The 13,121-nt window shown below is 47.6% G+C and overlaps 1 protein-coding gene and 1 long non-coding RNA gene across 2 annotated transcripts; both read right to left on the reverse strand.

Annotated features, from left to right (window-relative positions):
- Window positions 1-1,088: 1,088 nt before the first annotated feature.
- LOC130873490 (T-cell surface glycoprotein CD3 epsilon chain) lies at window positions 1,089-8,853 on the reverse strand. Its single transcript, XM_057768357.1, has 7 exons — window positions 8,799-8,853; window positions 8,341-8,355; window positions 5,042-5,059; window positions 4,374-4,586; window positions 3,223-3,390; window positions 2,631-2,677; window positions 1,089-1,682 (listed from the first exon to the last, which is right to left on the reverse strand). The coding sequence occupies exons 1-7, from the start codon at window positions 8,851-8,853 to the stop codon at window positions 1,626-1,628; spliced, it is 573 nt and encodes a 190-aa protein (XP_057624340.1). The 3' UTR covers window positions 1,089-1,625.
- A 1,213-nt stretch (window positions 8,854-10,066) lies between these two features.
- On the reverse strand, window positions 10,067-12,479 carry LOC130872451 (uncharacterized). Its single transcript, XR_009056966.1, has 3 exons — window positions 12,418-12,479; window positions 12,204-12,306; window positions 10,067-10,080 (listed from the first exon to the last, which is right to left on the reverse strand). It is a non-coding gene; the product is annotated as an uncharacterized LOC130872451 (long non-coding RNA).
- Between the last annotated feature and the right edge of the window lie 642 nt (window positions 12,480-13,121).

Here is a 13,121-nt window from a genome sequence, read left to right on the forward strand (position 1 = left end):
CCTCTTCTGCCATGGAGCCTCCAGCTCTTCCCAGTGCCTTGTGCTATGAAACTGTAGCAGCTATATCCAACTCTGGTGGCCACAAGGCTTCCTCCAGATCCTTCCAAGTAACTGCAGTGTTTTCTGTGTGTTACTCAGTCTTCAGCTGAAGATAGGAGGGGCTCCCCCTCAGATTGTTAGACCCCTACACTCTCCAAAAACACTACAAGTCTTGCCCTCTGTCTCTGCCTGCTTGCTTCACAGAGATCTCTAGACTCTGCCTTGCTCCCCCCCCCCCCCAGCCAGCCTGCCTATTAGCCATTGGTGATGGGCAAAATCACCAAGGCCTAGAGAGAAAAAGTGACCCGTCAGTGGAGAGCTGTCTACTAACAAGTCTGAGGCGGAGAGAGAACAGCATGCAGAGAGCAGCCCGTCTCAGAAGCCAGACGTCATGTAAGGAGAGCCCTGAGGTTGCAGGGATGTGTCTAATGGCAGAAAGGGAGAGAAGCGAGCCTGCTGGTCTGAGCTGGCTTAGGGCAGCTTGTCTGGGCTCCGGATTCCGCTCTCCTGCAAGCAGCCTGTGTGGGAGACTGAGAACCAAACCCTCTCCCCACTGGCCTCTGCTCTCTGGCTGTCACTGCACCTCTCTCAACCTCACTTCCAGCGCAGCCCACATCCTGCTGCTTAACCACTGTCTGGGGCTTCAGGCAGCTGCCTCCAGGGCAGGAGCCAGCTGAGAGCTGAGAGTTGCCTGTGTTCCCTCTGCTCTGTTCAGCAGTGTTTCCTGACAGCTGGTAGAAGTGCTTGTCTCAGCTCCAACTCCCTCTGCACCCTCTCTTCTTTTCTGGTACAACCACCAAACTTTCAGGTCCCCTCCATCTTATTCATTTTATGGACCAACCACTCCATTAGCTCCATCAGCCCCCCCGCCCCCATCACCCTTGACAACTTTGATGATTTGATGCATTTGGAGGGCAGTGAGTGCCCACCCCCTCCAATAGGCAAGCACTGTATTGAGTCCCTGGGAGAGACTGAATTGCTTTAGGACACAGGCTGCTTCTTAGGACCTTCTAGGAAAAAAGGGACAGTAACTTTTCTAGTCAACACACTTTATTGCTTTGCCATTAGCAGAGAGGATTCTGGTATATTCACAGAGATGCAGATACTATCTAAAGATTTAAGATAAAACCTGGAAAGGGGATCACAGCACCTGCTGGGCTAGGACCTTTGCCAAAGGTCACCCAGTCCATTCCCAGAGAAGGGTGTAAAACACAGAGTTGGAAATACAGAAAGCTATAGGGAAGGGCTGGGGAAGAGGGCCAATTTATATGCAGGAAAAGGAGGGGACTGGCGGCAAAAGGAAGGAGCGGGCAGGGCCTGGGGGCTGGAATAAGCATCCTGACAAGATTGCTGGCTGAGGGTCTCATCATCCATGATGCTTCAGAGGATATCGAGGCAGCAACGTCCCAGTACTGAACACTAGCAGAGGAGGCAGGAGAGGAAGCAGAGGCAAGGTTCCAGAACGTGTTCACCAGATGGCTAAAGAACAATTCTGTGGGGTCCACAATTTGTCCAGAGAACAGGGAATAGCAGGGTACTCAGAGGGCTGGATCTGGGTCCACGGAAGGCAGTGTCCCTTCTTTCTGTCAGACTGCTCTCTGATTCAGGCCAGAATACAGGTCCCGCTGGCCTTTGCGGATGGGCTAAGGGTGGAACAGGAGCGGTGATTAGGAGGGTGGGAGGAAGGAGACACGGAGGAAGAAGCACTGGGGTGTAGGCTGCCTTCAGGGTAAGACCTCTGGGCTTGGAGTCGGGGGAGTCTAATTGTAACTTGGTACAGATTTGAGCCAGCCACCTCCTTCTGAAAGCCTCCTAACCCAGTAAGGGAGATTGTAAAAACTCGCCTCTGGCACTTTTGTCAAGCTTAACTGGAGTTCCTGAGGGAACACTAAATACCCTATTCCTGGTGCTCAAATTTTGTTCAATTTGTTCAGCGTGATAGAGAAAAATTTTAGCAATTGCTAGTGCACGGTCACAAAGAAGGCAGCCCCGGCGCCAGGTATTAAGTCAGATGGTGGCCTGGTGGGGAAGAGCTATAGTGCCTGACTGTGCATGCATGTGGTGTGTGTGTGTGTGTGGTGTGTCATGTGTACATGTGTATGTGGTGTGTATATGTGTGTGTGTGCATGTGGTGTGTGTGTGGTGTCATGTGTACATGTGTATGTGGTATGTATATGTGCATGTGTGTGTGTGAGTGTGTGAGTGTGCACAATGGAGGGAAACTAGAGGCTATTTGCTCATCAAGCACCGCCCTATTTTAGTGACAGGTTGACAGCACTGGCACCTGCCAGAACACCATTCTCATCTATCAGGTTAGCATTTGCGTAGGTGTTATCCTCCACAGCCGAATCTCAGACAACCAACAAGTGAGAGAAAGAGAGATGTCTCCCTTCCTCTAGTCCCCTGCCTCTACATGGTTGTGGAAGCCAAACAGCCTTGGAGATAGTCCTGAATAACATGAAGAAGGCGGAGAAGGCACGGGGGTAGCCTGTCTGGGAGCCCTGGATGTCTTGCAGATAAGATGGACTGTGCCAGCTGGACTCCTCTCCAGAAGGAGCCCCCTCCAACTTCCTGCCCACTGTATCTGTTACCTCATAGTCTGGGTTGGGAACAGGTGGTGGCCGCTCCTTGTTTTGCCCTGCAGAAAAAAGAAGGAATATATTGTTTCTGTGCTGAATACCAGTCTTGCAGTGAAGATGGTAGCTAGGAGATCCAGCCCAGGGGAGGGCGGGTCCTCTCTGTCCTTTCGTCTAATCTCCCTTTTCCATCCAGCCATCGTCCTCTTTTCTGTCCTTTGCCCCATCCCTGAGGCCTCCCACTCTGTTCTCATCACTTGTGATTTTGCTTCAGCTCAGGTCCTCCCATTTTCTCTCCAGGCAGAAGGAAGGGGATGAGATGGGAACTAACATCCTGAGATCTCTCTGCCCACAGCTTGGGGGTCGAATCTGCTTCCTGCAGGGCACTGCCAGGCATCCGAGGAAACCCACTGCATTGTTGGTCAGCACTGGTTTTCAGAGGTTTTTTAGAGTCGAAGGAGAGGAATGATCTTGAACGGGAAGCCCTCTCTGTAGGGATCTTGGTATCACAGAGAATGTCCTATGGAAGCTGTTTGGAATCTGCTGTACAGTTGCTGCCCATCCTGGCCCGGGCCAAATCTCCCCTGACCCAGCTCTATGGTTTTACCTCTGGGCCTGCCACCAGCACCGGTTCCTCGGGTCACAGGCTTGGCCTTGGCTTTTCTATTCTTGCTCCAGTAATAAACCATCATCAGCAAGCCCAGAGTGATGCAGATGTCAACGACAATGATTATGGCCACTGCAGTCAGGTCCACCTCCACACAATTCTCACACACTACAGGGGCAGGGGTCGGGGAGGGAGAGAAGTGACCCAAAAAGGAAAACACCGGATGTGGGAGAAGAGGAAGAAACAAATGAAGACAAGTCTTCCTTCAACACCTGCACGCCTGCCAGCACTAACCAGAGCCCTGCCCTGAGATAGCGTCCAGGGAGAATGACAAGCAATGTGGGTGAGTATGGTCGGAGGCTCTGGAGTCAAACAGTCTCAGCTCCATCACCCATTAGTGTGGGAATTTTCAGCCCACTCTGTTTTCTCATCATCTACTTAGGAATAAAACACGTGCTTAAGCTATACGATTGATGTGGGGATGGCAGGAAAGGATCCCGTGGTATAAACCTTGGGGGTGGAGTTCAGTGGGTCCCAGGCCCTTGAATAACTGAGGCATGTGTAGGGATTACAAATACACTACTTAGCCGGGTAGCGATTGCACACGCCTTTAATCCCAGCACTCGTGAGGCAGAGGCAGGCGGATCTGAGTATAAGGCCATCCTAGTCTGCAGGGTGAGTTCCAGGACCACCAAGGCAACACAGAGAAACCCTGTCCTGGAAAAACAAAAATAACAAAAACAAACAAGCAAAACAACAACAAAAACAACCTCCAAAACAAATACAGTGCTGGATAAAGGCAGCACTTCCTATTGTGATGCCTTGGTTAGACTTTCAGGTAGTGGCGCTGAGTCTCTCTGCAAGTCCTCCTGATGAAATGTATCTCTGATGCTGCTTAGTCTTGATTCTGAGTATGTCACAAGGCAAGTGACCCAAGCCTGCCTCTGGGGGAACTTGCTATTTTATGCCTAGTACCAACTGAAGTGACCCAGATAATCCCAGGCCACTGTGAATCTGTTTTTCAGAAAATGCTGGTACTGTGTGGTCCCAGGGAGCCAGGGACAGAGTGCAGGAGGAGCTTTGAGATGACAGGGACTGTGGCTGGCTTGGGGGATTCTCAAGAAAGCTGTTTGGGGAGGAACCTGAGTTACCTCTTGCTTTCAGGTAGAGGTACGCGTTCTTCTTTTTGGCGTCCGTGTAGCAGGCGTAGTAGCCGCTGTCCTCAACTTCCGAAAAATCACTTAGCATAAGTTGTTTGTCACTCTGTCCAGACAATTCTTTGTCATTTTTTTCCCATTTTATGTTATCACTGTCTAGAGGGCATGTCAGTTCGATCTTGGTTCCTGAGATGGAGACCTTATAATCTGAGGAAAAAGAGAAAAGGGAAGGAGTTTGGAGGGGAAATCCATAAAAATTTCACAAATGGCAAATTGGTTCTTAAGAAGCAGCCAGGTTCTTAAGAGGCAGCCAGGTATAGGAGATTTTTCATCACTGGGGTTGAGATTTGCTTGGCAGAGGGAGGAATCCTGACTGGAAAAATTGGGAGAGGGGATGTGTGTACAGATGGAGGGGCAGAGAACCTTCTGGAAGGTGGCTTCAGAGAGTGGACAGTCACATAGGGAGTTGGAAAGGGGAAGGTAGAAGTGAAGGAAAGTCCACAAAAGTCCTCATTTGGTATCTATCTAAAGTAGATGTTGGGAATGTAACAGGGGCTCTCAGTTCTTGGGGCTGATCTCCCCCAGTCTGTCTCTTCCCCTCCACCCATCCCCTTGTCTGTATCTTCTGCAGGACATAAATAAAGTAAGCACTGTAGACTCACGTGTCTGTGCCTCAGTATCTGCAAATGAGAAAAGAAAAGAGCAGTAAGAAAACAATCCTGGTTTACACTTTCATTTGATGTAAATATTTTTCTAGAGGGAGTAGGTACCAATACCCCAAGAACTGTAAACCCCAGAGGTGAGGTCTGGAGTAAATCCCCAAAATATGCTCATGCATAATCCAGATTCAAAATACAGGAGCTTGTGCTCCCAAGCCCGAGCTATGGAAATTAGAGAGTTAGTCGTAAGACAGAGAACTCTCGGGCTGTCCCTCATTCAGCCAGAATCATCTTCCAGATAGCTGTCACAGGGTCTTAGAGATAAAGACCGCCGTGCATTGGAATCACTGATTCTCAGGCCTATATATTTCCCATGATTTTTCTCTTTTTGTTTGAGACAAGTTTCATGCACTCAAAGCTTGTCTCATATTTGTTATGAAGCTGAGGGTGATTTTCAGCTTCTGATCCTCCTGCCTCTAACTCCTGAGCTCTGCGATTCTAAGTGTACACCATCATATCCCGTTGGTGTGGTGCTGGGGCTTGAACCCAGGACTCTGTGCATGTCAGGCAGGCACTCTCCCAACTGGGCCACATCCCCAGCCTCTGATGTTTTCCCTTAAAGCTAATGAAGCTGCTTGCCATGGAGACCAAATGTCTTACTCAATATACTTTCCTCCACATTGCCTCCTAATGGCCCAAGGAACTCTGCACAGATTAAGAGGACGGCTCTTTCTGGGAGGAGCGGCTTGGCTTTAACACTATCTCTGAGCATAATGAACTCTCCCTTATTTGGTTGGAGGGGGAGCTACAGATACAGACAACAGAAATTCACTCATAAAAACCACTATAATTCATAAAAACTACAACAGGCATCACCGTCCTAAGCGGTGGGCTGGCAGTGGTCCTTCTGGAAGACTTGTGGCTGGATCTGGAAACTACTGAGATGTGCCACAGCCCTGACATGGCAGAATCTAAACTGGAAGAGAGAAGTTGGTGGTGGCGTTTTCTCAGACACAGCGCGTTCCTAGGGAAAGACGTGAATGACGAGGCTGTGTGAGGAGGAGCAAGGTGCTTAACCTCTCTGTGCTTCAGTTCTTTCTTTTTCTTTTTTTGAAGTCTTTATTGTTTAAGACAAAGTCTTGCTATGTCACTTGGTCTGGTCTCACATTTTCAGCCTTCCTGCCTCAGTCTCTCGAGGGCTGGGATCACAGGCCTGCACCGTGGCTCCCAGTCTCAAGTCTCTTCCTCAGGGAAGAGGAGATGAAATGAGCACTACAGAGGGCATCTGAGAGACTCAAAAGAATCCCGAAGGGGAAAGCGGATGCACATAGCGAATGCTCATGAAAAACGCGGCTTTCTTTCCTCCCTTCCTTCCTGGGATCCTGCTTCCATGGAAAACAGCTGAGCTGTGACCCAGCCACGCCACAGCCTCTGCCTGGGACTTCACACAGCCCGCTCTGCTAGCCAGCAGCTGGGAGCTGGGTATAATCCCAACAGAGGATGACTTCAACTTAATAATTTTATCATTGATGTTTTCTAGAAAGCTTTTGTGAATCCAAAATCATAAATAAGATAGACTAAAAGTAACCAGACATTATTCTATGTTTAGGAGGTTTTTCTGAAAACATGTAAAAAATTGCTTACAACCGTATTGGTTCAAATTCAACATCAGAGTGTTGATTTACAAGGACCAGGAAGTACATGTTTAGAAACAGACATGTTCACAGACAGCTTGTACACATCCATGGCATTTCACGATGGTTAAGAAATTGAGTTTCCTATAAATTGCTTATCTCTCATTAATTAGATTATTTTGGGCAACAGCTAGAACATATATGCACAACAAACTTTAACATTTATTCTTCTATTCAAGTACTAACCAGTCTGTCTGTGCTTAACTTCCAAGATATATATCTCCCCAACCCCTCTCTCCCTGAGAGAGTCTCACTGTGTATGTAGCCTTGGCTGGCCTGGATCTTGCTATATAGAATAGGCTGCCTTCCAACTCACAGAGCTCCATCTGCCTCTGCCTCCAGAGTGCAGACCACCATACTCATTTAATCCCTTTTAAACAATTTAAAATAAACTTTATGTGTATGTATATACGTATGTTTCCTTGTTAGTATGCACACATGTACGTGGGTGCTCACACAGGCCAGAAGAGGAGGCCAAATTTCCTGAAACTGAGTCCTGGGAACTGAACTTTGGTCCTCTGAAAGAGCAGCAAGTGGTCTTAACTGCAGAGTCATCTTTCTCTAACCCCCTTCAAAGTTTGCTCTCTATAATATATATATATATATATATATATATATATATGCACACACACATATATTATGGAATAGCTAAGAGCCATCTACTGACTTCTGTCTTGCAAGCACTGTTGTGTCTTAAATGAATCAGTCACTAAGTCCTCACATCAATGCTACAAGTTGTTTCCATTTTACACACGATGGTCAAATGGCACAGATATTAAGAAGTTACCCATTGCCGGGCGGTGGTGGCGCACACCTTTAATCCCAGCACTCGGGAGGCAGAGGCAGGTGGATCTCTGTGAGTTCGAGGCCAGACTGGTCTACAAGAGCTAGTTCCAGGACAGGTTCCAAAGCTACAAAGAAACCTTGTCTTGAATCCCTCCTCCCCCTGCAAAAAAAAAAAAGTTATTCATTAACACCCAAGTAGGAAATTGAATCAGGATTCAGATAAGGCCGTCAAGTCTCAGGGTTAGATTTTTGTTTCCTCTGCCTCAAGTATCCTCTGACCATAAAGTACAAGTGAAGCCTTTTCAACTCCGCTCAAGATGCCCCCACCCGAGCCTCCTCAGCTCTTTGCAGAGTTTGCCATTCTTTTTCATACTTCACGATTTCTCTGCACCTACCCATTGCATGCAGCACACTGTAGCATCAAATATTTGCTTCTCTTAAAAACAACTGGCTTCTTGAGGACAAAGAACTACCAAATTTTAATATTCTGTTCATTTCTTCATGCAAACACGTCATTGAGCACCCACTATGGGCCAGACACCAAGGACAGGCAAAACTTAGAGTTCACACAAAAGCAGGTGGAGAGGCTGCCTGACCCACAACCACGCGTGTGCCTTTCCCTAGCAGTATGCGCAGGGACGCATGCATGTGCAGCTCTAGCCAGACATGGAAACTAGCGGCCAAACCCGGCACATCTCACACAGACGCCGCCGTCTCCCTCCACTAGCTCTGGTTCCCACTGTGCTCTTGCTCCCATGGTGTCTGTCTCTGATTAGTTTGTTCCCCGGCTGAGAAGAGGCTGAGAAGAGCGAATCCTCTTACCAAGGTCCTCGAGATCTGAAAGGCAAGGCAACACAAGCTGTCAGTTACATTCTTATCTGTGGCTGAGATCCGTCCCTGCTCCCGTGGGTGAGGACCCTCCCCTCAGTCTCAGCATAACGGGTCTTGAAGTTTCTTTGGCTGTATGTGACAAGCTGTTTGGAGTCTTACATTCTACAGCCTGTATCTCTTGGCTATGCACAAAATGGCTGCTGTGGACGCCGGTTATACACTGAAGGGGAAGGAGCCTGCTTTGAACACACCATTGCTTCTCTCAGTTTGGAGGTGCTGACTGAACAGAGAAGCTTCCAGGATTAGGACAGTCTTGATCTAACTGTTCTGACTGAGAATGTAAAGTTCAGGCTAGTGCACACATAGACACCCACATTCAGATTATGGTTGTGGGTGTGCACCCAAATGCCACCCCAACCAGGGTTACCCTAGACACGCATCTGGCCAACTCACATCCTCTCCTAACCTCATATCAAACAGGAAAAGCAGAAGAATGAAAACCATTGGCACTTTTTAACTTTTTTATGTGTATGTTAGTGTTCCTGTACGTGTGTTTATGTATGCATATGTGTATGCGTGTGTGTGTGTATGTGTGTGTGCACGCATGTGCATAGAGGCAGATATTGGGTACTTTCTGCAATAGCTCTTCATCTCACTGCTTTTTGAGACACGGTCTCTCACTGAACCTGGAGCTTGATGACTTACTTGGCTAGTCTGGCTAGCTAGTCCCAGAGAGCCTCCTGTCTCTGCCTCCTCAGTGCGTGGATTGTGCTTGCTTTTTTTTCAGTGTATGTTTTGGGAATCTAACTCAGGCCCTTATTCTTCTCACACAAATATTTTACCAACTGAGCCACCTTCCCAGCTCTACTGAAAACTTTTTAACTGTTTTAAGTTGTTCATCATTTTCTGCAGTCTCATTGTTCCCTAACCTGGGGCACATCTATGGGGCAAAGGGGGAGAAAAATCTCTTTCACTGTTGCCTGTGGAATCTCTATGGGAAGCTTTGATAAACTGCACCCTAAAGACAGTTCAGTTCTGAGAAACACATTCTTCAGCCAGTTGGTCATTGAATGAATGTCACAGTACACGTGTACACAACTAACGTAGAGAGCAGAGCTTGTTCACCTAGACTACAGTGTAGTGTGTGCCTGCTGTTCACCTATAGTGTAGTGTGTGTCCACTGTTCACCTAGACTATAGTGTAGTGTGTGCCCACTATTCACCTAGACTATAGTGTAGTGTGTGCCCACTATTCACCTAGACTATAGTGTAGTGTGTGCCTGCTGTTCACCTAGACTACAGTGTAGTGTGTGCCTGCTGTTCACTTATAGTGTAGTGTGTGTCCACTGTTCACCTAGACTACAGTGTAGTGTTGTGCCCACTGTTTACCTGGACTATATACTACAGAGTGTTGTGCCCACTGTTCACCTAGACTATATACTGTAGAGTGTTGTGTCAGGCCTATAAACCTCTGCAGCATGTAACTGCACTGAACAGGGAATCACAACACAATGGTAAATATCTGTGCCTCTACACACAGAAAAGATGCAGAGAAATAGCAGGTGATGGGAACGTTCCAGTTCCATTCTAATTGCATCGTCTACTGTTGTATATGCCATCCCTCAGTTACAGACTGAAACACTGTTATTTAGTGTGATGGCTGAACCAAGAACACTGGCTTGATTTCATAGCAAAGAAAGAAGTCGTATCTTACCATCCTGCCAAGTGCCATCTGGAAAACAAGCAATAAAAAAGAGTTAGTAACTGCTGTGAATGCCTGAAATTCTAAACAAAAAGGTGGTGTTCCTGCCTCATTGTCACTGGCACCTAAAGTCCTTTCCACCCACCATCAGCTCAGTCGTTTCTATGCACCATACAGGATGTTTACTTCAGGGTATTGGGCAGGGGTCCCCAGCCAGTTGGGGGAAGCTGAGCAGGGAAACAACTGGCATTAAACACAAGTGCAGGGTGCTCAACAAGCAGAAGTTAGTCAAGTTGAGGCTCCTTTCTGGGTGGCTCAAGAAAGAGCAAACAAGGGTTGAAGCAGACTCTCCATTTTGAAAACTGTACTCTGACTTCAGAAGGAAAACAAGCCCTTGGTGGGTACAGGTGTTGGGGTTCTCTCACTCTCTGGCTCCTGAGAACTGGACAGCTCAAATTTTCCATTTGTTTTCTGCTTGAGACAGAGGTAGGAATATTTGAAACTCTGACTACTCATCAGCTAGAGCCTGTGCATCCGGGTCTCCTGGTCCCCTCAGTCAGCACTGACTAGAGTCTGTTACAGTGAACCAATCCTCCCACCTCCGCACTGCCTGAGCCCTTTGTTTACGAACAGCTTCTGTAGAGGGTGAGGTGCTTTCCTATCCCCATAGCAGGCAAGGCATATTGCTAGGGAGCTTAAGTCTTTAATAGTCTCCTTAATTCCCCCTTTCCTCTTTATTCTTCCCTTCATTACATTTGTTAACATTTACCTATTTTGTATGTGGGTATGTGGACACATACCTACACGTGGGATAGGTCAGAGGACAACTTACAAGAATTAGTCCTCCCCTTTCACACGTGGAACCTAGGGATGAAACCCAGGTCGTTAGTCTTGGTGGAAGGCACCTTCACCCACTGAACCATCTCAGAGGCTCTCCTTTTTTTTTTTTTTTTAAATTTATGTGTTTTCATCTGTCTGTCTGTCTGTCGTTTTAATTAAAGGGAGAGTACCATTTACCATAGACCCTTACGAAAATGCCTTGGCTGGTGGGACTTGCCCCTTGGGACTTCAAGTGTGCTCCTTGAACTAGTCTCAGATTAAGAAAGGTGAACGCTTTTCAGAAGTGTGGAATGTTGAGGGAGGTGACCGCACAAGCTTGTAATCCTAGAACTCTCGAGGCTAAGGCAGACGAACGTGGAGTTTACGAGGAGCCAACCTAGACTGCATCACGAGGCTCTGTTTCACAAGCAGCAACCACCTCACCCAGCACCCCACTGAAGATGTGCGTGTACTCAAGCTTAGCAGGAAATGGAGGCACAATGGCTGTGGCTCTCAGAGAGGAGCCCAGCTGCGGCAGCACAGTGTTTTCTAGCTCTTTGACAGAAAACTCTCATGAGCCATTTTGGCTTACAAAATGCAACCCTTCCAAGCACGGGTCTTGTAGACGGGGTTTCCCAGATCTACTGCAGGACTTGCTGACAGTTTAACATTGAACAATTATTCAATCCCGCGGTGACAACTTCTTCTGTAAATCAGGGCCTGTACCCCCTTTCTTCCAAAGTAAGAACCGAATTGGCTAACCCGTGTAAAGTATTTTCTTTACAAGTGCACATACTTAGCAAATGACTGCTGTGCACTCAGGTATTATTTATATCGCATGTGTACTCACAGTTATTTATAATTTATACCACGCCTTGCTTCAGAAAACGGACTAAACTAAGTGGAATCTCTTAGTCACTTTCAAAAGACTGGGAATGACAAAGGGTTTGTCTCAAAGCTACTAAGCTGGGCAGGGCCCAGATCTACCTGTCGCCTCTCCCTCAAACCAAGCAGAGCTCACTCTGTCCCATTCCCTTTGCGTTCTAAAGTGCTGCAGAGTTTATAGTCCGATGGGTTCGTTCTCAAGACAGACAGACCCGTTCCCTCAGTTGATGTGACCCACCCAAGCGGTTTCCTCTGTCTGTCTCCTGAACGGTCTCCTGAACGGTCTCCTCCGCACCTGGGCTCCTGCCCTCATCCCCCCACACCCTTAACGACATCACCAACAGTTCCTTGAATCTTTTAGCGAGTGAAGCACCAGCTGCACCAGGCAAGGTTACAAGTCTTGGAATGGCCTGGGAAAGCGCCACCCTTCTTCATTCTTGCCTACTCACCTACTAGGAGGCTGAGGCCCAGAACACTCCAGAAAGCGTTCCACCGCATCCTTCGCAGAAGGCTCGCTCTACTAGTATGGCGGACACAGCCAGCTCATTACTTCTGAAAAGGAAACCGGAAAAGTTTTCGACGTGCTGGCTGCATGTAAAGACTCTGGATCACTGTTTGCAATAATAGGATGAGAAGAAGGGCGCTTTACGAGGAGAGACTTACCATTTCTGAAGAAGGCACCCGAAGTAGGCAGGGGAGGCAGGTGTCTGAACCCCACACAGGAAGTGTAGCAGGGTCTCTGGGCCCGCCTGCTCCACGTCACTTGGAAATGTTTGAAATGTTCTAAGCAGAGGCCTCTGCCTTGGTTGACTGAGGAAATCTGGGCCTTACGGCCTTCCCATCACGATGAGTAAGGGGGCTCTGGCAAACTCTGTGAGTTCTGTCAAAAACACTTACCTGTGCCCTATGCAAAGCGCCTCCACACTGAGGGCGTCTTCCTTATGCATAACCCCATCAGCTGAGGCAGGAAGACATTGAAACACTTAGTATCTATCTGTCTTCTTCCTTGGCTTTGAGCAGCAGGATGGAGCCAGCTCACTAACAAGATCTTGTGAGAGGCTTTGCTCTTTCTTTGAGACAAGATTTTGCTATACTGCTCCACTGGCCTTTCACTGAACATGCTAAGCAGGTACTGAACCCTGAGCTACCGACACAGCTCCCTTCCTATGTCCTGACATCATGTTAAAGGCTTTATTCATACACCCACTAAGGGAGCTGCTATTGTTATTATTTAAAATCTAGAAAAATCACTTCCTGAGTTACAAGCAATGATCTCTTTCTTTGGAAAAAAATCTTTTCTTGAGTCTGTTCTCTGATAATTTCATACATGTATAACATGACTTCTGATTATTATTTTCCCTTTCTCA

This window comes from Chionomys nivalis, chromosome 4 (assembly GCF_950005125.1).
Source record: "Chionomys nivalis chromosome 4, mChiNiv1.1, whole genome shotgun sequence".
In the NCBI taxonomy this organism is placed as follows: domain Eukaryota; kingdom Metazoa; phylum Chordata; class Mammalia; order Rodentia; family Cricetidae; genus Chionomys; species Chionomys nivalis.